This window comes from Mrakia frigida (assembly GCF_051309035.1).
Source record: "Mrakia frigida strain ATCC 22029 unplaced genomic scaffold BDY24scaffold_46, whole genome shotgun sequence".
Taxonomy (NCBI): Eukaryota; Fungi; Basidiomycota; class Tremellomycetes; order Cystofilobasidiales; family Mrakiaceae; genus Mrakia; species Mrakia frigida.
Window position 1 is genome coordinate 1 of NW_027481235.1, and position 25,104 is coordinate 25,104.

General features: G+C 54.5%; 8 protein-coding genes across 8 annotated transcripts; 4 read left to right on the forward strand and 4 right to left on the reverse strand.

Annotated features, from left to right (window-relative positions):
- The first annotated feature begins 86 nt into the window (after positions 1 to 86).
- Positions 87 to 4,096, forward strand: BDY24DRAFT_403425 (uncharacterized protein). The gene is made up of 14 exons (XM_076642371.1): positions 87 to 321; positions 463 to 1,271; positions 1,338 to 1,601; positions 1,676 to 1,882; positions 1,943 to 2,070; positions 2,136 to 2,287; positions 2,351 to 2,418; positions 2,480 to 2,593; positions 2,661 to 2,789; positions 2,861 to 2,981; positions 3,050 to 3,171; positions 3,243 to 3,362; positions 3,440 to 3,715; positions 3,787 to 4,096. The coding sequence occupies exons 1-14, from the start codon at positions 128 to 130 to the stop codon at positions 4,023 to 4,025; spliced, it is 2,943 nt and encodes a 980-aa protein (XP_076492489.1). The 5' UTR covers positions 87 to 127; the 3' UTR covers positions 4,026 to 4,096.
- A 243-nt stretch (positions 4,097 to 4,339) lies between these two features.
- BDY24DRAFT_403427 (uncharacterized protein) lies at positions 4,340 to 6,324 on the forward strand. Its single transcript, XM_076642372.1, has 6 exons — positions 4,340 to 4,913; positions 5,083 to 5,168; positions 5,251 to 5,401; positions 5,512 to 5,590; positions 5,698 to 5,805; positions 5,942 to 6,324. The coding sequence occupies exons 1-6, from the start codon at positions 4,377 to 4,379 to the stop codon at positions 6,169 to 6,171; spliced, it is 1,191 nt and encodes a 396-aa protein (XP_076492490.1). The 5' UTR covers positions 4,340 to 4,376; the 3' UTR covers positions 6,172 to 6,324.
- A 729-nt stretch (positions 6,325 to 7,053) lies between these two features.
- On the forward strand, positions 7,054 to 8,654 carry BDY24DRAFT_366969 (ricin B lectin domain-containing protein). Its single transcript, XM_076637968.1, has 7 exons — positions 7,054 to 7,170; positions 7,257 to 7,376; positions 7,474 to 7,822; positions 7,902 to 7,994; positions 8,080 to 8,161; positions 8,249 to 8,288; positions 8,368 to 8,654. Exons 1-7 carry the CDS (start codon positions 7,102 to 7,104, stop codon positions 8,380 to 8,382), a joined length of 768 nt encoding a protein of 255 aa, XP_076492491.1. The 5' UTR covers positions 7,054 to 7,101; the 3' UTR covers positions 8,383 to 8,654.
- Positions 8,655 to 8,781: 127 nt separating this feature from the next.
- Positions 8,782 to 10,957, reverse strand: BDY24DRAFT_403431 (pyridoxal phosphate-dependent decarboxylase family protein). The gene is made up of 7 exons (XM_076642373.1): positions 10,687 to 10,957; positions 10,479 to 10,574; positions 10,139 to 10,402; positions 9,886 to 10,049; positions 9,747 to 9,823; positions 9,575 to 9,658; positions 8,782 to 9,502 (listed from the first exon to the last, which is right to left on the reverse strand). Exons 1-7 carry the CDS (start codon positions 10,930 to 10,932, stop codon positions 8,883 to 8,885), a joined length of 1,551 nt encoding a protein of 516 aa, XP_076492492.1. The 5' UTR covers positions 10,933 to 10,957; the 3' UTR covers positions 8,782 to 8,882.
- A 1,767-nt stretch (positions 10,958 to 12,724) lies between these two features.
- On the reverse strand, positions 12,725 to 20,327 carry CHC1 (clathrin heavy chain). The gene is made up of 27 exons (XM_076642374.1): positions 20,224 to 20,327; positions 20,080 to 20,099; positions 19,717 to 19,912; positions 19,315 to 19,484; positions 19,058 to 19,211; positions 18,855 to 18,973; positions 18,450 to 18,783; positions 18,003 to 18,352; positions 17,778 to 17,912; positions 17,560 to 17,703; positions 17,249 to 17,479; positions 16,758 to 17,175; positions 16,268 to 16,668; positions 15,512 to 16,193; positions 15,066 to 15,441; positions 14,895 to 14,981; positions 14,728 to 14,810; positions 14,575 to 14,646; positions 14,387 to 14,497; positions 14,202 to 14,314; positions 13,972 to 14,130; positions 13,810 to 13,896; positions 13,486 to 13,745; positions 13,365 to 13,421; positions 13,167 to 13,288; positions 12,991 to 13,086; positions 12,725 to 12,906 (listed from the first exon to the last, which is right to left on the reverse strand). The coding sequence occupies exons 1-27, from the start codon at positions 20,243 to 20,245 to the stop codon at positions 12,878 to 12,880; spliced, it is 5,028 nt and encodes a 1,675-aa protein (XP_076492493.1). The 5' UTR covers positions 20,246 to 20,327; the 3' UTR covers positions 12,725 to 12,877.
- A 71-nt stretch (positions 20,328 to 20,398) lies between these two features.
- Positions 20,399 to 21,941, reverse strand: BDY24DRAFT_403437 (histidine phosphatase family protein). The gene is made up of 7 exons (XM_076642375.1): positions 21,885 to 21,941; positions 21,568 to 21,802; positions 21,427 to 21,448; positions 21,185 to 21,310; positions 21,036 to 21,107; positions 20,774 to 20,954; positions 20,399 to 20,694 (listed from the first exon to the last, which is right to left on the reverse strand). The coding sequence occupies exons 2-7, from the start codon at positions 21,627 to 21,629 to the stop codon at positions 20,468 to 20,470; spliced, it is 690 nt and encodes a 229-aa protein (XP_076492494.1). The 5' UTR covers positions 21,630 to 21,802; positions 21,885 to 21,941; the 3' UTR covers positions 20,399 to 20,467.
- On the forward strand, positions 21,694 to 23,698 carry BDY24DRAFT_418946 (nucleotidyltransferase domain-containing protein; the record flags this gene model as incomplete). Its single annotated transcript, XM_076643909.1, has 10 exons — positions 21,694 to 21,699; positions 21,768 to 21,802; positions 22,198 to 22,228; positions 22,319 to 22,400; positions 22,465 to 22,566; positions 22,628 to 22,743; positions 22,812 to 22,839; positions 22,901 to 23,442; positions 23,539 to 23,564; positions 23,641 to 23,698. 10 exons carry the CDS (start codon positions 21,694 to 21,696, stop codon positions 23,696 to 23,698), a joined length of 1,026 nt encoding a protein of 341 aa, XP_076492495.1.
- Positions 23,699 to 23,963: 265 nt separating this feature from the next.
- TMA16 (Tma16p) lies at positions 23,964 to 25,079 on the reverse strand. Its single transcript, XM_076642376.1, has 4 exons — positions 24,948 to 25,079; positions 24,769 to 24,852; positions 24,385 to 24,609; positions 23,964 to 24,280 (listed from the first exon to the last, which is right to left on the reverse strand). The coding sequence occupies exons 1-4, from the start codon at positions 25,021 to 25,023 to the stop codon at positions 24,066 to 24,068; spliced, it is 600 nt and encodes a 199-aa protein (XP_076492496.1). The 5' UTR covers positions 25,024 to 25,079; the 3' UTR covers positions 23,964 to 24,065.
- Positions 25,080 to 25,104: the final 25 nt, after the last annotated feature.

Here is a 25,104-nt window from a genome sequence, read left to right on the forward strand (position 1 = left end):
TCGCTTCGTTACTTCGTTTCATCGTTACTCTTCAAACAGGCCTCTTTCGTGATTTCGGAACCCTATGCCTATGATCCCTTCACCATCAACAACCTCCCGTTCTCGCTTCCTTACATCGCTCTCTCGAATGGAGGACACCTCAACGGTTGATGATACGCCATCTTCGAACGAAATCGAAGCCATCCCGATTCCTACGATCGTGATCGACAAAGGGAAAGGAAGGGAGGAGTCGACGGTTCCATCTTCGAAGGAGCGAGAATGGGGAAGGGACGAGCTCGTATGGGAAGATATATCAGAGCTCATCACAGGAGATCAGACTAAGTTAGTCCATCCTACGTTTATCTTCGTGCGCTTCGAGCCTGAGGGCGGCAGACCGACCGGCGAGGAAGAGACGTCGAACGAAGCTCAAGCTGACCTGTTCTCCTTCCTTTCTTTCCCTCCCTCGCCTCTCTTCTCGCTCAGAACACTCGTTTTCTCATCCCAGAACGTCGTCGTCGCATCCATTACCAGACCGCTTACCCTCTCCTCATCATCCAACTCGAACGGAATCCTCCCATCTCCTCGTCTGCAAGCTTTCCCTCTTCCAACCTCGCCATCGACCTCATCGTCCTCCCCTCCCTCCTCCTTCTCTCTCCCCATGCCTTCCTTCCCTCTGCCACACCTCTCGCCTACCTACCTCTCCTTATCTCCTTCAGCATCCTATCTCCTCGCTTTCTTCCCGCTCTCGGGTCCTCCAGGTCAAGGAGGGACGCTCGCGGTTTGGGAGATCGCAGGTCGAGGGAAGGAGAGGTCGGAATGGGAGATCAAGGACACTTGGGCTGTTCCTGGAGGGAAGGAAGTCGTGGATGTCGCATGGCTGGGAGCAGAGAGAGAGTGGATAGCATCTTCATCGGTCGCACCTCAAGATCAGCCAGTCAAGGAGGAGGAAGGAGCAGCTCAGTCGACCTCAACAAATTCAGCCCGCCCCAAGTTCCATCGCCTGCCTCCTCTCGGACCTCCTCTCCCCTCCCATGTCTCCTCATCTACGCCACCTACCTTCGTGATCCTTACAGCATCGCACGAGGTCGTACTTCATCATCCAATCTCGTCGAACTCGGCGGAGAAGCGATGGCCGTTGCGAACGCTGAGGTGTGGCATTTCAGGGCCTGAGTTTGGAGTTTGGGGATTGGCAGATGGACCCTCTGTGGAAGCTGCTGCTGGTACAAGTGGGGGTGAGGGAGGGAAGAGCGGTAGGAGGGTCAGGAGAGGGAAGATTCTCGTCAGAGGAGAAGGTCAGCTCTTCGTTTCCTCGTCATCGAGTCCTCGACTGACCCTCTCTTTCTTTTCGACGCGACCAGATCCCTCAATCTATCTCGTCGTTCAATCTACAATCCTGCCACCACCACCGCCACCTCCTCCACCCGCCAAGGAGCCTTTGTCTCTCCTCACAGGTCTCGGATCCCTGGATATGGGAATCGACTTCGACGCTCTCGGAGGAACTGTTCCAACTGCCGTCTCGCCGTCAGAGGTAGCTGCAACGGAAGGAGGAGAGGATGTCTCTGGGGACGAACCTTGGATTGAGGTCATCGAGTGCAAGATTGATCTGCTGGGTTCGGAAGCCAGTGAGTCTCGCTACTTCTCTCAGTCTCGTCGCGTCGTCGTTCTGACCTCGTCGCTTCTGGTCTGCAAATCACAGCCATTTCTGCTCTGCCCTTCCCTCCGATCCACTTCGCTTCATCTTCGGTGGACCTGGAACAACCTCGCTTGGACTCGATACCGTCATCAGCCATCCTCTCTCACCTGTCCTTCGTCGAACTCGCCGACCTTGAATCCACTCCTGCGGCGGTCGAGCTGTCCGCTGAACGAGATATCGGAGTCGTTGGAACGTTCCTTACTCGAACAGGTGCGTCCCTGTACCTTCCGTTCCTCATCACTCTGCTGATCGTTTCGTTTCTCCATGCAGGCGACGCTCTCACTTCGGAAATGCACCTTTGGACGTTAAAGAAGGAGGAGGTCCTCCTTTCCGAGGCGTTCCTTCAACTGGAGTCGAAACCAACGGATCTCGCTCCTCCGAGTAACGCGTTCGACTGGGTGGGTCTGCACCTTAATCGCTCTTTCGCTACTTCGAACCCTGACTCCCTCCCTTCGATTTGCAGCACGCGTCTCACACCTCTCGTCGAACCTTCGAGGATTCAGTTGTCACTTCCGTTGAGGCGATGGGACCTGAGTCGTTAGGTCTTGTTCTGGTCGGAGAAGTGTCCCAGAAGTGGGCGGAGGGTGTGGTTGGAAAGTTCTCTGTTCTAAAGCTGTGAGTCTGATCGTTTCCTTCGCCTCGTCCGACGGATGCTGATCCTTCTTCCTCCTCCTTCAGATCCGACCTTTCGGCCGCTTCCAACTTCAATCCAACAGAGGTCAGAACCTGGCCTGGCAAGCGATCTCGTAAGTATCTTTTCGTTCGATACAACATCTTTCTCCGCTGACCTTTCATCGCCTCGAACAGTGCCAACCTCCGTCGCGTCCTCCTCCAACTCGGCGGTCATCGCATCCTTCGACTCCAGCTTGTACTTCCATACGCATCCTACCAAGGCTGCTCCCTTTTCATCTTCCTCCTCTCGTGAGTTCCGTTTCCGTCGACTCGAGTCTCGAACCAGTTCTGACCGCCTCTCTTCGTTCTTTCTCAGCCACCGAATGGTCGAGTCTCTGCGACGAGCTGGCCAGCTCTTTGGGACTTTCTCTCTACCGGAACTCGGACCCTTCGGACCTCATTCGACTGATTTCAGAGGGATCGAAAAGACGAGGGGATCTTTCAGGTCAGTCGCGTCTTTTTCGACTCTCGTCTCGTCAACTCGTCCTGACGCTCGTCGCCATCCTTCCCTCGCAGCTGTCGATGCCGTTCTTCGGAAGACTTGGGACGTTCTCGTCTCCCAACAGGGATCCAGCGAGTCTTTGGGGGATTCGGACTGGCTGCTGCCGCTGATGGAGATCCAGCGAAAGCTTTATGAGTTCGTTCTCCCACCCTCTTCTCTCCGCTCCTCGAGTCGTGCTGATCTCTTCTTTTCCCACGTCACAGATCCATCAACGACCCTCGTGCCAAGATTGCTCAGGAGGTCCTTCGATTCGCTGCCAGCAACGCTGTCTTCTCGAAGGCTTTCGTTGAGGGTCGCAACGGGGAGACGGATTCGTTCCAAATCGGTCAGTTCCTTCTTTCCCTCTGTACGACTCCCACAGAACGCCCCAACTGACTCGTCTTTTTCGTCATCTAGAATCAATCTGGAACCTCATTACCGAAACCTCGTGGGTCCTCAACACCATCGGCGATCTACTCCGAACGGCTCTTCTCGAGCGAGGTTGGAACACTTGGAACAAGAAGGAGACGACGGAAGGTTCGTCTTTTCCCTCCTCACCTCCTCCACCGACTACTTCCCCTCTGACCAACCCTCTCACTTCCCTTCTCTCGCAGCTCCCGCCCCCGTAGCTCGACTCCTCATCCTCCTTCATCCGACAACCCGAGACCTCCTCCAGTCCCTGCTCTCCCAGATCCAACTCTTCTCAGCCTTCGTCACCTCCTCCCTTTCCTCGCCCATCCCAGGAAGCCCCGACGCGGCAACCCAAGTCCGGAGCGTGGTTTCGACGGAGATCGCAAAGAACAGGCTGAGGGACGTGGTGGATCGAAGTGGGCTGGATTTAGTGCTGCTGGCGGAGGAGTTGGAGGGTTTGGCTGGCGGGATGAGCAACGGTGAGCTCTCTCGCCTTCTTCTCTTTCCTGGTGTTAGCTGGCTGACTCTCGTTCCTTCCGTCTTGCTACAGACCTCAACCGAGACGAGCTCGACCCACCTCTGCTCTCGCTTTCGATTCCACCCCTTCGCGTCGCCGACATGGAGACGCTGAGCTCGTCGGTCTCGAGGCTTCCAAGGAAGGCTGCTTCGAAGGTGCTTCTTCTTCTCCAGCCTCAGGGCTCACAGGAAGGACGAAGAGGAGGTAGCGGTGGTGCGTTGAAGAGGAGGAAGGTCGAGGTGGTTTCGCTCGGGCGGGGAGCGTCGACGTGACGTGACGAGGTAGATTAGATTGTTACTGGGCTACTTTCGCTCTTGGACAGACCTGTTTCGTTCAGCATCTACCTCGAAAGGAAGAGCAAGCAGTTCGTAGAGTTTGGGAGTTAGAGAGAGCAAAGAATGACCAGAGACGAACAAAAGAGGTCAGAGAAAAGACCAGCTTGCAAAAAGGGACGTAAACTTCGAGCCTTGCTTCTCACTCATTTCCTACTGAGAGAAGCCCATTTGTTACATGTAGACCGGCTGCTGGGTCTCGGAGGTAAAAGGAGATCGACCTGAACGAGCTCACCTCCACCTCCTCCCTTCTCCCCTCTCACGCCCACCATCTCCCCTCTCAGCACAAACATGTCGAGCTCTCTCCCTTCCCCTCCAGCTCAAGAACCTTTCGACCCTTCCTCCCCTTCTGCCTCCGCCCCTCCTCCTCCTCCTCTTCTCGCTCCCATCCCTCAATCCACCGCTGAAGCGTCGACAGGTTCCTCCCTCCTCCTCATCACCCCGACTCCTTCCACCGCTCCTCCTCCTCCTCTTCCAGTCACCGCTACTCCTCCCTCAGCCCCACACCCAGGAGACGATCCAGCTTCTTCCGTCATCGAAGGAACCTCAGCAGCAGCAGGAATTGTCGACGAGGGAGAAGTCGGTTCCATGGACGTCGAACCAGCTTCAGCTCCTCCACCTCCTCTTCCTCCCTCAGTCCCTTCAGCTTCAAGTTCATCTGCAACACCAGCAGGAACACCATCAGCAGCTCCCTTCGTTCCTCCACCACCTCCTCCTCCTAGAGTGGATCCCACCGTCGCCCTCGCCAACTTCATCGCCACGATGCAGAGGCGAGGAAACAGAGGAGACACCCCAGGGATGAGAAACGCCGCTGCAGAGTTTGCGAGGGTGAGTTTGAACATGTTTTTACGTGGAAAAAGAGTTGTTTCGTACGCGGGAGTCCTTCCGTAGATCCCGTAGGAAGGGAGGAAGGGAAGGAGGGGAGGAGAGGGAAGGAGACCTCGAGCTGACCATCTCCTCCTTCTTTTCCTTCCCTTTCGTTCTTCCTCGCCCTCAGACCGAGGTCCGAACCAACCAGGTCTCCCCTTTCGACGTCTACTACCTCGTTCCTCTCATCCTCTTCGATCTTTCACTTCCAGACATGTTCGTCGTCCCTTCCTTTGGCTCCTCAGCTCGCCGCTCGAGCTCACAGCCTGACCTCGACTTCTCCTCCTTCTTCTATCAGCTCCGTCGCCATCTCAACTCTCCACGCCTGGGTTCACAAGCAGCACTACGCTTCAGGGAACCCGATCTACTACCAGCTTGCAACCTTCATCTCGGCGGTCAAGACCAAGACGCACTCGATGATTTGGGAGACGGCGAGGAAGATCGACGAGGTGAGTCCCTTTGCGTCGCGTTCGTTCTGTCTCGCCGTTCTCTCCCAACGTGAGAGCTGACTTCTCCTCCTTCGTGACGTGTTGATCGTTCCCTTCGCTCGCTCGCTCAGATCATCGCTCAAGCACCTCAGAACGAGTTCGACGCCGCGTCGTCCACAATCGCTCAGTACCTCTTCGGTTTCGTCAAGAGTCAGTTCTCCTTTCCGCTTCTTCTTTGTACTTTTTCACGCTTGTTGACCCTCGTGTACACTTCCTCTCTCTCACACTTTCCTCATCCGGTCGTCCAACGCAACCAGGCAACGTCCGAAACAGGAACCTCGTCGTCGTCGCCGAGCTCTACGAGACCATCCCCGTTGCTGAGTTCCAGAGATACACTGGCTGGTCGAGAGAGGAGGCCTTAGATCGTGAGTTTTGTATCTTTCCTGGAGTTGTTCCTCCTGGCTGAGTCGGGAAACGAGAGGGACGGAAGAGCGAGGACGTCGACGCCGTGACTGACTCTCCTTCCTCTCTCCCTCACTGCCTGTTCCCGAACTCACCCAGACGCTCAGACTCACTCCTACGGATTTGACGCTGCATCGGATCTCCTCTCGCCTGTTCCTACTCGTACGTACCTCATGTCTCTCCCTCCCCTCCGGATCCGGATCCTGACCTTCCCTCCTTCCCTCGATTTGGTTCGTTCTACAGCCAAACAACTCCGAACCCCTACCACCACTCAGCACAACTTCAATGCGCTTGCGAAGGGAATCTTGCAGGTCGAGATGAAGGTTTGAGGGGGGGTCGGGTCGAGCTAGCATCAAGAGGAGCAGGGAGGGAGAGGGAGGAGCCGAGGAAGAAGTCTTTTGATTCGTCTTCAACGCAGAGCCTTTGTTTACTTTTTACGCAGCTTTCGTTTAACGACACATGTTCCATCCTTTTCAGCCCCAACAAGCGAGCAAGAGGAAGAAGCGAAAACCAGAGTTTCGATCTCGTCGGGTCTTGCCCAAGACTCCCGAGTTTGCTGACGCTGTGCCCTTCTTTTCTTTCGAGGGTACCCATCATCGCATTGGGGGAACCTGTACCTACCAGTGCTCTTTCTCGTTTGGCGAACGTGTTGAGGTGGTGGAAGAGCGAGCCTGCTTCGTTCGTTTTGTCTTTCCTCGTTTGTCTTTCCTCTCTCTTTGTCTCTGAATCCTCAGAACCGAAAAGGCTGACCTTGTTTGGGCTTTCATTCTTTCTTCTTCCTTCTCCTTTGGTCCAGCCCTTCGACACAAGCTGCTGACCTCGGAAGTCAGGAAGCAAAAGAACGACCTGCGCGCTCCCTCGACGCGACGTTTTCTCGTCGGATCGATTCACCCCGCTCTCCTTCTCGTAGATTGAACGTCGCTTAGCCTCACCATCCTGAAGCTCTGCTCGGGTCAGATTCCAGTGACAATCTCATCTTCCTCTTTATAGGCTCACCTCCCTCTTCCTCTTTCGGTTTTGGCAATGATCGTTCGAAGGTTGGTTCGAGGTGACAGCGTTTTCGACCTGCTGACTGTTTCTTTAAGAGAACGTGCAGCTCGGATCCGTTCATAGCGAAGAAGGTTCTTGGAGTCGACTCCAAAGGAGGCGTTTTTGGAGCAGCTGAGGTACAAAAGACAGCCTGACCATCTTTTGTTTTCTTCTCACTCACCACCATCATCAACTTCAACCCTTCACTCCACACAGTCAAACTAAACACTATGCTCGCTTCCCTCGCTCTTCTTCTCATCTCTGCTGCCTCCCTCGTCCAGGGTGCTGTTGTTCAACCAGTGAGTTTGTCGAGACGAGAGAGGAGAGATGCGGAACCAAACGCTGACTTCGTTCCTTTCTTTCCCCTTCTTCTCTCCCTTCCCAGCGAGCCGTCCCCTGCCCTGACCTCTCACCCTGCGGAGCGACTAGTCCTACTTCCGACTCCGATGCTACTGGAACTCGATGCTCCTACGTTCGATCTGGACCTGTCTTCAGATGCTTCTACGTTCGTGACCTTCCCGTCCCTCTTTTTCTTCTTCCATCCCCCCATCCCTCCCTCTCAAAGTGACCGAACTCTCTCTCTCTCTCCTTCCCTCTCGCAGAACAACGCTGGGGACCTCGTCCCAACTCCTCCTGGAACTACCGAAACCTCCGACGCTGCTTGCCCTGCCCTCAACACGGGGACCTGCGCCGCTCCTCCTCCTACTACGACCTCGATCTCAATCGTTCCCTCCGGTACTTCGCTCCCCACTTCCACTCCGAGCACTATCTCACCTCCCATTCAATACGGACGAAGGATCTTCCCCAACAGAAACTACAACAAGTGTCTTGATGTCAGAGGAGCGGTTTATGCGAACGGCACTCCCGTTCAGATCTACGACTGCAACTGGACTCCTGCTCAGGAATGGATTTGGAACGAAGGATCTACCAAGATTCAGCTCGCCAACACCAGTTCGCCTCCGTTCTCCTCCCCTTCCTTCTCCGCTCGTCGCCTTTCTCGTCGCTTACTTCGACGTTTCTTCCTCTTCAGACTTCTGCCTCGATGCTGGATCCAACCCTGCAAGCGGAATTGGAATGAAGATTTGGCAGTGCTACCCTGGGCTTCCTGCTCAGCAGTTCTACAGTCAGTGTTACTTTCTCCTCCTTCGTTTCGACTCTGCTCGACGCGTCGCTGACTGACTGCCCCTCTTCTCCTTTGGCACTCGCAGGGACCGGAGACAAGAGATTCGCCGTCGAGGGAAAGGGACAGTGCCTCGATCTTACGGACGGAAGACTCGACAACTCGGTTCAGTCAGTTCTTTTCTTTCCCGCCTTTCGCTTTGCCTCAACTTCGAGAATCTGACGACAACCTGCCGCTTTCTTTCTTCTCTTTCGTAGATCCCAGACCTGGAAATGCACCGACAGGAACACCAATCAGGTGAGCTCTGACTCTGTTCATTCTTTCCTCGTCTCGTTGATCAAGCTGACTCGTCCCTCTTTCCTTTTTCGTTCGAAAGATCTGGACCGAGTAGGCGACGCGTCTCGTTTCGTTCCCCTCTCCCTCGTTTCGTTCCCCTCTCCCTTCCCGTCCTTTCTTCTTCGTCTTCGCTTCTTCCTTTTGTTCTGGACATTCCACTCGACCCTTCTCTTTCCTTACGGGACTTTGAACCTTTCTCGATCTTCTCTGCTCTACCCTTCTTTCGTTCTTCTTTTTTTTGCTTCGGGACTGTGTTCGCTGTGCTTTGAATCTTGGACTAAGTTGTTTTCGGTTCTGTCTTCTGTATTATCATTTCATTGGTTGTTGAACTTCTACTCGAGCTGAGTACCAGAAAGAAGATCGACGAGGGAAGAAGCGAAGAGAAGAGGACGGAAACGTCTCCCTCGCAAACTCCTTCTCATCAGAGGTCTCTCGCTCTTACAAACCGGAAAGGTTGAAGATTAAGAGTTAAGTATTATAGAATGATGTATGGGTCTAGAATTCGGGATAAAGCTAAGCTGAACGAGAAAAATACCGACTCCAACGCCTCGCTTCTCACCACCCTTCCGCAACCCTGTCGAACTCCCCTTTGACCTTCTCCCACTCTTCCTCTCCACCAGTACCAGTCAGCCAGTTCGAAACAGCTAACCGAACGGCTCCCTTTCCCTCCCATGCCGTCGGACTGACGTAAAGAACTCTCGCCTCGTTCAACACCCTTTGCAGCTCCCCTCCCGCTTCCACCTTCTCAGGATGCCAGCTGCACTCCCTCTTCAGCTCTTCCGAGCCTCTGAAAAGCACAACGTTCAATGTTGCCTCAGGGTTGAGAACTTCGAACTTCGGATGCTGCTGAAGGTAGACCGAAACGCGTTGAGCAAAGGCGATGTTGTTCTCGACCAATTTGGTGTATCCGTTTCGTCCGAGCGAGAGGAGGGACGCGTAGAGAGGGAGAGCTCGGAACCGACGAGAGTTTTCGATGTTGACGTTGAGAGGGGAGGGGATGGGCAAAGTTGGGTTCTGGTAGGGGTGTTGAGAGGAGGGAGAAGAGGTGATTGTTGAGGGAGTGAGATATGCCGGGGGTGCTGACGCTGGGGAGGGACCAAAGGACCGTGGAAGGGAGAGAGGGGAGCGGCAGTAGAAGATACCAAGGTCGTACGGGACGTTGAGCCATTTGTGACCTGAAAGACGACGAAGACGCGTCAGAGCTGGAGAGGGCAAGAGGCTCAATTCCTCAATTCGACAGAACTGACCATCGGCGGTGATTGAGTCTGCCAGCTTGAGATCCTCGGAGCAGAACCGAAGGGCAGGAAGAAGAGTTGCAAAGGCTCCGAAGGCTGGGGAAGTTCGAGGGAGGGAGACGAGATAGGATAGTCAGAAAGGGAGGGAGAGAGACGACACGCGCGGGGAGAGAGAGAAGCGTACCGCCGTCGATGTGTAGCCATCCCCCGTATCTATCGCAGAGGGCTCTGAGAGCTGGAACTTTAGGAGTGAATCCTCCACTGCAAGGAAGAGATGAATACTTAGCGAGGGAGATGCTGAAGAAGAAAAGTCAGACGCTCACGAGTTGACCTCTCCGAATCCAACAACAACAATCGAACCCTTCCCTTGGGCTTTGTTCGACTTCATTCGCTCCTCCAGCTTGACGAGATCGAAGCCCAAGCCCCCATCTCCGATATCAATGCAGTTTCTTCGACCAATTCCGACGATGGCAGCAGCTTTGACGATCTGGACGGCGAGAATAGACGAAGGTGAGCTCGGATTCCGTCTTGAACGCGACCAGTCTTGAACGCCGCTTTTCCAACAGATCAACTCACAGAAGCATGAACTCTCACTCCCAGGACCTCGATTCTCCCACTGGGTCCCGGAGGAAACCCATCTTCAGCGATAACCCAACCCTCAGGAACACCAGCAGCTCCGTTCAAGAAGAACGAGTCTCGAGCAGTCGCTAATCCCAGCACGTTTGCTGCTGTCGCTCCTGAGGTGAGAGTTCTGCCTTGGAAGACGTCCGGATCCAGAGATAGAAGGGAGAGGAGGTGGAGGAGAGCACGCGCTTCAATCGTCGTGGAGATCGTTTCGTTCTATCGAGGAAGACGGGGCAGAGGTCAGCGTGAGAGGGAGGGAGGAAAGGAAAGATCAAGGTGAGCTCGAGCTCACTGGAAGATGAACCTGAACGTTCTGATCGAACGAGGTCGCCAGAATATCTGCTAGCTGAGCTGCTGGAGTGACTCCTCCAGTAACAAAACCGAAATACTGGAGGAGAGAAGGAAGGAGGAAGGAAGGAGAGAGAGAGCAGGAGGGAAGGAGGAAGAAGGTCAGCTCCGTCGTTTGTTCTTTGACCCTCATTCCCTGCTCTCGAACTCACTCTAGGACCACATTGACCCGGGGAGAGACCTTGAGAGACTTCGTCAAGAAGGAACCTGATGGTCTTGTCCGTTCCCCATCCTTTCTCTGGGAGCTCAGAAGGGAGGGAGTTGAGGGCTGCGAGGATTCCCTCTGGCGAGGCGATGGTTGGGAGATCCGAGAGCTCCTCTGATCGCTTGGAGATGACTGAGGTGACCAAGGGAAGAAGACGAGAGAACTCGTCGGAGGAAGCTGCGCTGGAGCTCATCGAAGGAAGGAAGGGAGGAGATGGTGGTTCGAATGGACTCGCAGAAAACATCAAGCGAGTGGAGAGGGGAGGCTGAGAGGGCGAGCTCGTTCCCGTCACGCCTTCATCCGACGGGTAGTTCGCCGCGGTAACCGAACTCTGAGAACGTATTCCATCGAACTAAAACCTGAAGTAGAGAGAAGATCTGAGAGGGCTGAGAAGGGAGAAGATGTTAGGAAAGAGGGGAAAAGGAAGGAAGTCATCATGGGTTCGTCATCTCCTGCCTCCTCCTCCTCCCTCTTTCTTTCCTCTAACTCCCATCCTCTTCAACAACATGGAGTGAGTACATCCCCTCGCTGGGATCCAGAGACTGCGCTGACTCTCCTCGTCTTCTTCAGCAGACCAGCTCAACCCAAGATTGTCGTCCCTTCCGCAAAGAAACGAGTTCGTCTGCTCCAGCTTCCCATCCTCCCCTTCCTTCTTCTGAGCTCCTCTCTTTTCTCTTCCTTTTTTTACCCAGCCTGAAACCTCCCCCGATCCCCTCAAAACTCACATCCACAACACTGCGGATTCCTCTCGACCTGACAACGAAATCGCTGCACGAGGAGGAATCGGAGAGAGAGTTGCGTCGGTTGATCGCACGGTTCGAACTGGGTTGGAAGGAGGGGTGATTGTTCCCAACAAATGATGTTGTGAGAGAGAGAGGGAAGGGAGGGATTTGATGACCTGATTACGCTGAGAGAAGAACACCATCGAGGGGAGACGTGTTTGGACAGACGCGACGCGTTTCAATTCCCTTGATCCTGAAACGTTTTCACTTCCCCAATTGCGTAAACGTGATAGATCGAGAACCTTTATTGAAAAGGTGAGCATTCGGCCAAGCTCTCGATGGCCGAAGGTGAAAGAGGAAACCGCCGTTGAGATTGAGATCGGATCGCAACCTCTGCCAGTTGAGCCTTAAACGACGTGCTGCAGCTCTTCGAAGTGCTCTCTCAGCTTCCTGCGATATACATCATTCGTTTGCAACCTTGCGACGCGGCTCTGAGAGGACGAAAAGAGAAAGAAAAGAGCAAGAACTGAAAACGACGCGTCTGTCTCAAACCTGCCTCTTTTGCGCGCGCGTCCGAAACTCAGGGCCGACCAAAATTTTCTAGTCCGCCGTCAGTCTATTTCACTTCACCTTGACCTCCGTTCCTATAATGCTGAGTCGAGTCACTCTTTTCCCTAGGCTGTGAGCATTTTGAAGTGTACTTAGTCCTTGAATTCCAGGCCGTTTCTCTTCTTCCATTCAACCGTCGTCCCTCGATCTCACCTAAGCTTTCATTAAAGCCAGCATCTCGACTTCTCCAAAATCTACCTTCTCGGCCGTCGTCAGATATCAACAAGCCTCGATCGGACCTCGTCGAACCTCGAGGCCCTTTGTTCACTCTTCTTCTTCTAAGACTTACCAGGTCGGGCTCTCTCGACGCGACACTTCTCTTTCCATGTGTTCACGTCAGTCTGCTTCAACCTCTTTTTCTATTCTTGGAGTCTATGGCTTGAGTTCGAAGAGGCTGGTGTTCTTCGTTCGACGTCTCCATGGATTGTCTTTCCGTCCCCGCCTCCTGTTGCTTTCTCGTTCTCCCACTTCTCGTACCGCTTAGTCTCCCATCGAATGAGGTTACTCGCTGACTCTTTGAAAAGTACGTTGTCCGGATAGGCAAAGGGAGGCGAGGAAGCGCCCTCAAAGTCCTCGAAGAGAGAGACGCGTCGTCGCCGACCTCTTCTCCTTCGCTCCGGCTAGGTCTACATGCGAAGCCCAACGAAAGTATGAGAGAATCGTAGAGAGTCATCTATCATGATGAAAGCGAAGGAGATAACGAGAAAAGCTGAGAGAAAGAGTGGGAGAAGGAACCAAGTGAGGAAAAATGAAACGCGAAAAACGACACCGAAACCAACGAGAGACTAAAGAGAGACTATAGACGACCTAGAAGCCAGCTCCTCCCCATCCGGTTGCTGTAAGATGAGAAAAGGAGAGAGGAGAGTCAGCTCAAGGGCTCACAGACAGACGGCAAGCGAGAGGGGGAGACGAAGACGAACCTTGAGGATACAGTCCGCCGTTCATCTGTGGAGGAGGCTGCATCCCTCCGGGTCCACCGATCATCAACGTCTTGTTGAAACCTGGACCAAGAATGGCTGTGCAAACGGAAACGAGAAGGAAGAGGTTCAGTTCGGAAGGACGAAGAGGGAAGGAGAACGAAGAGAAGCGAACTCACGTCCATCCTCCTCAACAGTTTTCGGCCTGGCAAGCTTGAGGGTCTCGATCTCAGCCTTCAGCTTGCTAACAGCGGAGTGCTGATCTCGGGCAGCCTGAAGCTTGTAAGGGTAGGCGAAATCGCTGAGGGGAGGAAGAAGAATCGAAGGTCAGCCGAAGTCGGGAAGAGTATACGGAGGTGAAGGAAAGCAGGGCTCACTTGAGTCCGTTCGTCCACGAAAGCTCGTCGACGACGTCGGCACGAAGAAGGTTGTAGCTGTGAGTAGAACGAAAGGGGGTCAGCTGCTGTCCGACGCGAAGCCAACGCAAAGACAACTCACCAAAGGAAAAGCGTAGCAGCGAAGCACTCCTTCGATCCGATATCGACGAAGTAGGTCAAGACCTCCTCGGCAACCTCCTCCTCCCCAGACTCAGCAGCGGTAAGAATAGCGTCCTGGAAGAGCTTGTCCCTCTTGCTGAGCGAAATGGACTCCTCCCACTTTCGGTTCTTGTTGTAAAGAACCACGGCAAGACGACGGAACTCGAGGAGCTCGTGAGCTTCCAGACGACGAGCGAGAGCCATCGAGTCGAAGTTCGAGAACTGCACGAAGAAATGAAGGTCAGCGTTGAGTCTGAAGAGCGGGAGAGGAGAGAAGAAGGCTCACGTTGAGGATGCTGTCTCGAAGAGTTGGGACCTGCTCCTCCTCAATCAAGAGCTCGTTGTAAGCGTCGTTGACCTCGGCGATGTCGAGCTGTTAAGTCGAAGGATAAGAGAGTCAGCGTTCGTAGAATCGAAGAGAGAAAGAGGGGTGAAGAGGGCTGCTCACGTGTTGGATGGCGACGAGGTAGTTCTTGATCAGAGGAACGTTGTCGTTGTCCTTCCTCTGGAACATTCGAACGACTCGAGCGTGATCGATCCTGGGAGTGAGGACGACGAGAAGATCGGTGAGGAGGGTGGGCTGCTCCGAGAGGTAGAAGGTGAGGGCCTGGAGGGAGAAGGAAGACAGAACCATCAGCTCGAGTCGGAAGTCGAAACGTGCAGAGAAAGAAAACGAACCTTGTAGTAGATCTCGATGTTAGCAACTCGGACGATGGTGTCCTTGAACTGGTTGTGCTCGTAGGCGTCGGCGGATCGCTCCATCATAGCGAGAGCAGCGTTGTCGAACTCGTCTGCAAGCATCGAAGAAAAGGAGCTGATCAGAACGAGTCTTCGAAAGAGGGGGTTCGAGAGACGAAACGAACCGTATTTGATGTAGAGGAAGACGAGCTCGGACCAAAGGTGAGCTTGCTCGGCAGCTCGGATGACCTTGGGAAGGTTGGTCCTGCTCCAGAAGAGCTTGAGGTGCTCCATGACTGAACGAGAAAAGCGGGAGGAAACGAAGGTCAGCAAGACGAGGTCGAGTCGTTTAGAGGAGGAAAAGGGAACTCACGCTTCTCAGGTCGGTACTTGGCGTAGAGGATCGAGAGCTCAGTGAACATTCCCATGTGAGCTCGCTCGAGACCTTGAAAAGTAGAGAGGACGAGGAAAGTTAGCGACAGGGATAGAACAGAGGCAAAAACAAAGGAGATCGGTCAAGACTCACCGAGACCAGCCTCCATGAGCGAGATGAGCTCGTCGAAGTAGCCGTTCTTCTCGTAAAGCTTGATGAGGGTAGGAAGCTCCTCACTGGAAGGTAGGAACGAAGATGGGGAGGTCAGCGATGGAAGCGAGACGGGTCTCGAGTTCGAACACGCAACGAAGAGCACTCACGCGTGAACGATCAAGTTAAGACCACAGATCTGAGCCAATCGGAACTCCTTCTTGTCGATACAGGCAGCGTTGACTTGCTTCCAGACCCTGATTAAACGAAAGAACGAGGAAGGTCAGTTGACGAGTCTGGAGAGGAGAGACGAACGAAACGAAGCCGAAGGAGGGACGGACTGAGTGTTTCCAGCCTTCCTGGCAGCATCGACAGCAGGCTGGTTCTCTCCGAGGTAGATGAGGGTGGTAGCGAGCCGAGCCCAGTTGGAGATGGAGCTGAAGAGGAGCTTGGAAGCCTGGTAGAGGCCGTCCTCGAAGCACTTCTCTCCGACGACGAGGATATCGGCGACGTTGGTGGTAGCGAGGAACTCCTCCATGTCGTGCAGACGATCGGTCTTGGCGTACGAGTAGGCGAGTTCGGTATCGATCTTGGGCTCTCGAGTGTGCTTTCGAGCCATCTGGAGGAATCGAACGAGGTCGTCGTTCTTTCCGGCGGCGTTGGCAAGTTCGATGACCTCGGGGAAGTTGTTGGGATCGTTGGCCTTAATGTAGGAGTCTGGAGGAAGTGACGAGAAGAGGTCAGGAAAGATCTTTGGGATCGAGAGCAGAGAGAGGAGAGAACGGACCGATAGCGTCCTTGATCCTCAAACCGTCGAGCTGAGCCTTTCCGAGCCTGCTCCAAACCTCTGGCTTGTTGATCTTGTTGGCGTACTGAGATCCTCGATCCAAACTGGCGACGTGCTCGACGAGAACTCCGATGGCTTGAGCGTGCTGGTCGTGCTTGGTGTAGACCGTGAAGGCCTCCTCGTAGAGTCCCTGCTCGACGGCGATCCTAGCGATCTCGTCCGAGTCGTAGTTCTGCAGCTTTCCGATGTATCCGACGACCTTTCCCTTGTCGGCTCGGATGGCGGTGAGGAGGAGGAGGTTCTGGAGAGCTCGGTTGTCCGAGAACGGCGAAGGCTCGAGGATGATCTTCTCCAGGAGCTCGACCAACTCGGACGGGAGATCGTTGTCGATGAAGGCCTTGACGGTGACCGAGACGTCGTCGGGATCGGTGCTCTCGGGAACGGCGGTGGCGATGATCTGGTCGATGAGCTGACGTCGGTGGATGTTGTCGGGGACGAGGACCTGAGCCCAAAGTTCCGGAAGACGACGCTTGACGAGGTATCGCGACTGATGCTTGAACATCGAGTTGGAGTTGGTGATTGCGATGAGCTCGTCGTCGCAGAATCCTTTGGCGAAGGCGATGAAGGCGAGGTAAGGATCTCGCTTCTCGCAGTACTTTCCGACGACGGAAGGCTCGTAGAGCTGAAGGGGGAAGGAGGGAAAGGAGGACGCGTCAGTCGCTGCACTTCCAACATCTTCGTCTCGTCCAAACTCACATTGTTCTCCTTCAAGAAAGCCTCAGGGTTCTGGTTCGAATCGACGAAGATCTTGGCGAGGGTGTTGTAGAGAGCGGGATCCTGCTGACCGGCGGCGACTCTCGACTCGACCCAAGGAAGGATGAGCTTGAGCCTGTTCCTCTCCTCGACCTCCTTGACGAGCTCCTCGATGGGGAACGCTCCAGTGACCGATCCGAGGAGGTTCTTGATGGTTCCCTCGTCGCAATCGACGTCGAGGAGTCCTCCGATGACCTGAGGAGTTCGAGCAGAGTTGACTCGCTGAACGTAGGTCTCGATGGCGGACGTGAGGCCGTTTTGGTAGAGGAAGAGGATGAGGTCGTGGATGAAGTCGAATCGATCGCAGACGATGATGAGGGGGAGCTGGTCGGAAAGCTTGGCCTCTGCGGGGTTCGAGGAAGGAGAGAGGAAGGAATGGTCAGGCCGCGTCGAAAGTCGACGACAGAAGGGACGATTGGACGAAGTAACTCACCCTTGAGGAAGTTCTTGACCTTCTCGGGGTTGTAGACGTTGCTCTCTCGGCAGATCCTCTCGACTTCTCGGATCTGACCCGTCTTCGCAGCAGCCTGGATGTACTGGAAGTGGATCTCGGGGTCCTGACTGAGGTTGACGACCGATCCGAGGTAGTAGTAGAGTCCCTCGAACGTTCGGTGGGTCTGGAAGAGTTCGACCAGCTTGAGAGGTCCGAGGAGATCCGAGTACTTCGTGGCGATCTGGATGACGACCTGGAGGTTCTGTCGGATGTTGACGGTGAGCATCTCCTCCAGACAGGCGAGGGATTGCTCGACGGTGAGTCGACCGAAGTATCCGACGAGCCAGTCGGCAGCAAGAAGGTTGGTGTGAACGACGACTCGCTTGATGTCGTTGAGATCCTCGTAGTGCTCGAGAGCCTGATCGAAAGCAAGAAAAAGAAGGACGCGTCAGTTCGAAGGAGGGAGACGCGGGAAAGAAGCACAAACACACCTTCTGAAGGAGTCCGGCCTTCTCACAGAGGTTGGCGATTCGAGGTCGATCGTAGTAGGAGAACATCTCGTTGGAGAGAATGGCTTCGGCGACCTGAGGAGCGTTGACGAGGTTCATCTCGAGAAGTCGAGTCTGGAGGGCTCCGTGCTCGGGCTTGTTGTCCTTGAGAGCGTCGAGGAGGAAAGAGGTAGCCTGCTGGATCATGTTCGACGCCATGAAGATGTCGACGACCTGAAGAAGGAAACAGGGAAAAGATAGATCGTCAGCTCGGGCGTTTGGACGAAGAAGGAAACTGCTGAATCGAGACGAACCCGCTCGATGTCGACCAAAGGTCCGCTCTCGTCGTTGACGAGAGAAGTAGCGAACTCGGCTCCCTGCTCGGGGTTGATCCTGGTGATATGCTGGAGGAGGGCGGCGTAGTCGGGCTGGTATCCGACCTTCTTCGAGTAGAGGACCTGAAGGACGAAGGAAGGAGGTCAGCTGAGTTTGAAGAGCAAGCCCGGATTCGAGAAAGATGGGTAGGACGAACGATCTTGGCGAACTGTCCAGTCTCAGCGAAGCAGGCGACGACCTTGTTGGGGATCTGAGCTCGAAGGTAGATGGAGAGAGCGAGGGTGAGGTCGTGGGGTCGAACAATGTCTCCGAGCTCCTCACTGCATTCGAGCTGTTCGATACGAAACACAAGACAAACCGACAGAAGATCAGCTCGTGTCTATTTTTACGTGGCGCGAAGTCGAGGAAGGGCAAGGCTGACTTTGTTCTCCTTCAACCACTTCTCCAAAAGCTGCTTCCTTCCCTGAGCCAACACGGGCCTGGCAAGCTCCAACGTCTCGATCCTGTTGAGCTCTCCCTTCTCCAAGAGGATACCGAAGTACTGAAGAATCGGCGACAGGGTTCCAGGAGCAACGGGGACGTTCTTGAACTGTTCGATGGTCTGGGGAGTTCGAAGGATTCCTCGAGGAGAGTTGGCGGCGATCTTGGCTGCCTCGTTGTACTGGCCAGCCTGGAAGAGGTTTCGGTACTGCTGAACGTAGAGATCATCGGCTCCGGGGAGGTTGGCTCTCGACGCTAGCTTGATGGCGAGGTCGGTGTTGTTGAGGGTTTCTGAAAGGGAAGGGAGGGAGGAGAAGGAAGAGGACGCGTCTCAGAACGAGTTCTGTCTCGACTCGGATCTCGAACGAAAGATATCGCGAACACTCACGAAGGATGTAAGGGATAACGTTGTTCTCGTCCAATCCAACACTGAGAACCTGTCCCTGCCTGTTGACTCCGATGATTCCTCCGGTAGACTCGTGCTCGGCGGTAGCGAAGATGGTCTCCCCTGAGATCCTGTTCATGTAGATGCAGGTTCCGGACTCGAGGTCGTAGAGATGGATGAAACCGTACTTGGTAACGAGGTAGATGATACCGTGCTTTTCCGAGATCTGCATAGCGACGGGGAAATCGTTGGCGGCCTCGGGAGGGAAGAAGACATCGACGGCCTTCTTGGGGAAGGGAGGGTTGGGAGCCGTGTGGTCGACCTCGACGATGTGGAGCTGCGATTGGAAGGGGACGGATGAGCTCTCAGGACGGGCGAGAGGAGCAAATAGAGCTGAGGAAAACTCACCTTAGCACCAGTAGCAGTTCGAACGGCGAAGGAGAAGAGCTTGGAAGCAGCTGGAGCTCCATCCTGCTTGAACGACGAGAACGCAGCGGCGTGACCCTCGATGGGTTGCGAGACCTTCCCTGTAAGACGGAGAGACGCATTGTAGTCGGATCAGCTCTACGGTTTCTCGCTGGAGAGCAGACGGACGGAGGGAGGGGACTCACTGGCGATCGAGTAGAGCTGCATACTTCCCTTGACCTTGAAGCCAGCAGGATCCTTGTTCGCTCCAATTCCAACGAGAACCAACCACTGTCCATCCTGAGACTGTCGGTAGTTGATGATCTGGCATCCGTGAAGACCTGGTAGACGGTCGAAGATCTATCCAGAAGAGAAAGAGAGAGGAGACGTCAGCTCAGCCCTCCTTCCTTCCCTTCTTCTCACTCCTTTTCCTCGATTGAAGGCCGCAAGAGTGGAAACTAACCTTGACTGGAGGAGACTCGTTACCCAGCGACCAATGCCAGACTGCTGTTTCCGTGACGATACCGAGGGTTTCCGGCGAGATCCACTTCCAGAAGACGATCTCCTCGTTCATGAGATGAGCCTTGAGCTTCTGCTTCGTTCCGATGTTGAAGACTTGAAGCTGTCGACCGGCTGTAGAAGACGACGAAGAACGAACGAGGTCAGCTCGTGTTCCCCACCTTCATCGCTCCGAAGCGAAGAAATGCCCTCGAGAAGAAGCGAAAGGAAGGAAGGAGGAGGAGGAAGCGAAGGGGAGAGAGCTCGAGCGTTCCTTCGTTGTCCCTTTCTCTCTCTCTCTCCCTCTCCCTCGCCATCCTCCCACCTCGCCCAAACCAAACCTCGACGAAAGAGACGTTGTGCTTACCCTTGAGAGCGAGAATCTTCTCTGAAGGATGCATGATCGCCGAATCTGCTGTGATTGGCCTCCTCATGACTTGGTTGGCATCCGCGAGATCCACAATCACGACGTTGTTCTGGTCTCGGACACAGATGAAGTGATCCGACTCGAGGGTGAGGGTTTGGAAAGAGATGGAAGCGGGTTGGATGCCGAGAGCGGTGAGCTGGTAGGATAGCGAAGGCGAGGTGGGGGAAGCGAGAGAGGACGAGGGAGGGAGAGGGAAGGAGCGGTGTGTGGGTCAGTTCAAGGAGCTCGTTCTCTGGAGCTTCCAAAGATGGAGTTCCAGGCAGGTTGAGGAAAGGATAGATAATGTGAGAAGTATTGACTCACCTGGAGATGCTCGGCGAAGGCTGGGTGCGAGCAAACGAGGAGGAAAGAACGACGGAACAAGGGAGGGAAGGAGATGGATGGAAAGCGGAGCGAGGTCAGCCAACTCGCCTCTCCTTCTCCCTCTCAAAAGCTGCTATAACTCACTGATGGGCTTGAAGTCTCCCATGACTGTAAGATGTTCTTCTTCCTGGGTAAAGGGGGCGGAAGGATGGGGAAGGGGGTGGTGGGTGAGGGAGAAAGAGAGGACGTGCCAGCTCGAAGCTCGTTCCCTGCCGCAGGCCCTGGCGACCGCTCCTTGACTTCCCTGCTTTAAGGTCGATGGGAAGAGAAGCGCATCTATAGTCTATATAAGCCGAAAGGAAAAATCTAAGTTCGTGAATCTACGAGTCTACTCTCCTCCGCTGAGATCTCCAACGATCAGCTTCGCCCCTCCCGCCGACTCTTCCTCCACGACGAGATGCTCTACGACTCCCCAGCTCTTGACCATTCCCTTCCCGTCCTGAGATATCACGACAGTGGTGACCGAGGTATTGGGTAGAGGGGCGATCTGAACTCCCTTGGCCAGCGAGAGGAGTTTGACGGGGGGAGAGGAAAGGTGAGTGAGGAGGGTTTTGACTTTGACGCGTTCGAACGAGGACAGAGAGGTCAGTTGCTAGAAGAGGAAAAAAAAGCGACTCGACTAGAGTGTACTCACGGAAGGCTCCATGCGAGACAAGACCGATGGTTCCTCCTTCTCCTCCAACAGCAAGAGGGACAATCACGTCGACCCAGAACTCGAGAGCTCGCGCTGCCATGGCCGACACAAGCTCAGCGTCCTTCGGTAGAGGTCCACGATCGTCACTGAGAAACGATAGTCCTTGGTGGGAAGACATGAACTGTGAAGATCAAGAAGGAAAAGGCATGAGCTCAAACGACGACGCATGGAAGAGAGGAGGAGCGAGGAAGAGAGCACGAACGCGTTCTCTCAGCCGAACGTCCACCTGGAGCTCTGGAGGTGACGAAGACTCAGACAAAACGAGCTCTGCTGACTGAGAAAAGTATAGACGAAGACCGAGGTGAGCGTTTGGCTGTGTTGACGAGGGCAAAGGAGGGGAGACGAACAAACCTCTTTCGCTCGAGCGAGGTCGGACGAGAAGGCAGCTTTCCAGGAAGAGACCTCTTCTGACAATTGTCGACCGAGTAGGATAGCTTGAGATCGACCAGTTTCGTTCAAAGGTGTGTTCAGTTGGCCCTGAAGGTCGGAGAAGGAGGGAAGCGAAAGTGTGAGCTCGAGTCATTCCTCCCTCCCTCCTCTTGCCTTTCTTCTTCCCCCGTCCCGTGTCTTCACGATCGAGTATGATAGCTTACCTGGATGATATGATTCAGATTACTGATCACAAATAACAAGAGAGAGTGTGTGAGCTTTCAAAGGAAAGTAGAAGGGAGGGGTAGGAGCTGGCCGTGAGTAGCGCAAGGGGCTACGAGGAGGGAAGAAGTGCTCGAACTCACTCCTCCGTTTGTCCGTGCCTGATGATCCGAACAGTGAGAGATTTGGAAGGAGGGGAGACCATTCACCAGGAATGGAGCTGAAAGGGCTGAAAGGACGGAGAGTTCAAAGGGAGGAAGGAGGAGAGGATGGTCGTTGGAGGCAAGGAAGGATGTCGAAAGTGAGCTCGAGATTGACGCCTCTGTTTCTATCTCATCGACAGGATAAATCTTCGATCTTCCACGAACCTGCCGTTCTGTGAGTAACCCAAGAGTCCTCAAATCACCGAAAAACTCTACCATCCTTTATTGACACCGAACCTGGCTCCGAACTGAGTGAGCTCGATTTCGTCCTTCCTCCTCCCCCTCCCGTCCCTCCCTTCACGCTATCCACCACCATCTCGAACCACCGGTCTCAGCCTTCTTCAATCTCTTCGCGCCTTCTGATCCTAGTTCATGTCTATACCTGGAACGGTTTTTCCCACTTGGCGAAGCGTCCTCCAAAGGGTGAGCTTTCTTCGATCTCGTCGAGCTCACCTCGCCACCCTCCTTCCCTCTCCCAATCGTTTACTCACTCCCCCCTTCCTCTGCTTCTGTGTCGAAGACGGATCCAAGATCACGTATCCGCCGAGCTCCGTCTGGTGTTTCTCTCAGCGACGAAGATTACATCTTGCACCTGCTACAGGTGCGTGAGTCGAGGGAAGATGAATCTGCCGGCGGGAGCGTCGACGGGAGCAAAGCTGACGCCCTCCCTCTCTCACCTGCTCGTTTTTAGGACAGCGAACCAGGTCAGCAAACAAGGAGGAACAGGTACAGCATCTTGGTTAGGCTGGAGCATTGCATTCAGAGGAAGTACGGTAAGTGCGAGGTCGAGCTCGGCCTCGACGCCGGATCACACTGAGTCTCTTTCGACTTCTACAGGGCAACAATACCACCTCGCCATCTTCGGATCTGTCGCTTACGGTCTCGACTCGGACTTGACGGATCTGGATATCTGCGTCGTCGTGAGCACCTCGTTCTTTGGTCGAACTCCACTAGTTCGAACCGCGTTCCTCAAACGATCTCCTTCTCGTCTCCCTCACAGGACACATCGACTCCCAAGGAGGACTTCCCAACTTCCACACAGATGGGACTCCTTACAACCTCGGAAACCTCGCTCATCGCTGCATAGCCAAAGCCGGTGGCTTCCAGATCCAGAGGGTTCGTCGACGCGTCGTCCTTCTCCTCTCGACCCGCCTCTCCTCTGATCTCGTCCTCTCTACATCCAGGTGATCCGAAACGCAAACACCCCCATCGGTAAGCATGCTCTCTTATATCATAATCTAGTTCCATCTAACCTCTTTCCGTCTCTCTACAGTCATCCTCGAAGACATCGGCACCCTCCTCCCCCTCGACATCAACGTCAACTGCCTCGCCGGCCCTTACAATACCCTCTTCCTCTCCTCCCACTTCCACCAATCCCCTCACTTCCTCCTCCCCCTCGCCAACTACCTCAAGATCTGGGCGAAAAACCGTCACCTCTCCGGCTCCTCCCTCCCTCGATCCGAAAGCATCTCCTCTTACGCCATCCTCCTGCTTCTTCTCACCTACCTCGTTAGGATCAACGCCGTCTACGACCTCCTGGGTGACGGGACGAGCTGGGTGGATGCGACATTGAGTGTTCCGAGAGGGGAGATGGACGATCGTTGGGAGCAGGCGTTCGCAACGGTTGGGAAGGGGAGGCTGGAGATGTATGGGATGAAGGATGTGTTGGAGTGGTTCTTTGGGTGGTTGGTGGATTGGGAGGGGAGTGTAGGATTCGAGATGATGAGTTTGAGGGGAGGAGGCTTGGTGGAGAGGACTTCGACGAGGAAGCCGGAGAGTTTTATGCAGGTTGAGGATCCATTCGTTTTGGATCGAGTGAGTGGGATTGTTTTCTTTCCAGTCTTCTCTTGAAAATTGGAACTGGACGCTCCTTTTCTCTCGTTTTCTAGAATGCCACCGGATCTCTGTCAGAGTCAGCTGGACGACGCTTCTTCGAGGTGAGTCAATCTCTCTCGTCTCACACGTCTCGTTCTCTCACTGACCCTCTCTCCCTCCCTTCCTTCCGCATCGCAGGAAGCCCGAAGGGCACATGACCTACTTTCAAGAGGAGACGGGTGGGTCTCGGAGGTGATAGTAAAGGTCGAGTAGGCCGCCTCTTCTCATTCGACGCGTCCGCTCTTTGCTTCATTTGGGTTTCGTTCCCGTCGCTCGTCGTTGTATATCTGTAAGATCATCGTTTCAATCATCTGCTTGCGTCCCTTTGAGTTCACGAACCGAAAATACGAGAGCAAGTTGAGCTGGACATGAGAGAGAAAGGAAAAGACCGAGGTCGAACGCGTCCCGCTTCCCTCTCCCTCCCTCTTTCCCAACCCAACCTCGACGAACATCCAAGAAAACGGGGTATCGCAGAATCATATCCTATCACGTACAAAGAAAAACCAGCAACCCAAACCGAGGACGCGTCCAAAACCCCAACCCTCTCCCCTCTCGTCCTCTCTCTACTCCTCCATCTCCTCTCCCTCCGCCCCCCCAACATTCTGGGGCGCGAACTCATCGTCCACTCCCCTTCCCAACCCCCTATGGGCCACGACAACCAGTTCCGGATCCTTGGAGTTGATTCGAATGTACCTCAGCAACGGCAGGAACGAAGGGTCGCAGGATTCCCAGGATCGCATGAGCGCGACCGTAGGTTCGTGGGTTAGGTCGGGGACCTCTATAGAACCGAGGTGGAAAAGAAGGGGAAGGGATGAGGTTCGAAGCGAACGACGACGGAGGAGGAGAAGGGAAGGGGTGAAAGGAAAAGGAACGACGACTCACCAAACCCGCTCTGATACTCGCTCAACTCCTTCCTCTTGATCTCCTCGATCTCGATCTCCCTCCTGCACTTGACCCTTCCGGCTCGACGTTCCTTCTTAAGCTGGGCGAGCTCGTCATCGTTTCGCTCGAGGTAGACTTGGGAGATGAGCTCGTGCAGTTCGGGGAGGGTGTGGGCGACGAAGGGAGGAGGCGGGAGGGAGTGGTGGAAGAAGAGGGGGCGTTCGACTGGAGGAGAGGGTGCGTAGTGAGTTGAGCGAAGGTGAAGGTGGAGAGGGGAAGGATGGAAAGAGAAGGAGGAAGAAAGAGAGAAAAAGAAAGGACGGTGGTGAGCTCTCGAGCAAAAGAAGGAGCGAAGGCGAGAAGGGAGGGAAAGGTTGAGCTCACGTTTCTCAGCGTTGGCTCTCTTCCTGTAGTTCTTCTCCTTCGAAAGCTTCGTCTTCCTGAGAACAATTCGATCAAGCTGACCGGCTACATACAGCCAAAAGGACACCAACGCAAACAATCAGTTCAAACGAGCTCTTCGAAGTTTGGTTGAGCTCGAAGGGAGGAGAGTGAGTACTCACACCTCCTCGAGGAAGGATGGATGTTCTCCATAGCTCCCTGCATTGACTTCTTGGTCAAACGTTTGTTGTTGGGCATCCTGAACGAGTTTCGAGTAGTAAAAACGAGAAGAGAGTCCGGTGGGGTTGTTGGGGTTGGGGAGAGGGAAAGAAGAGGCAG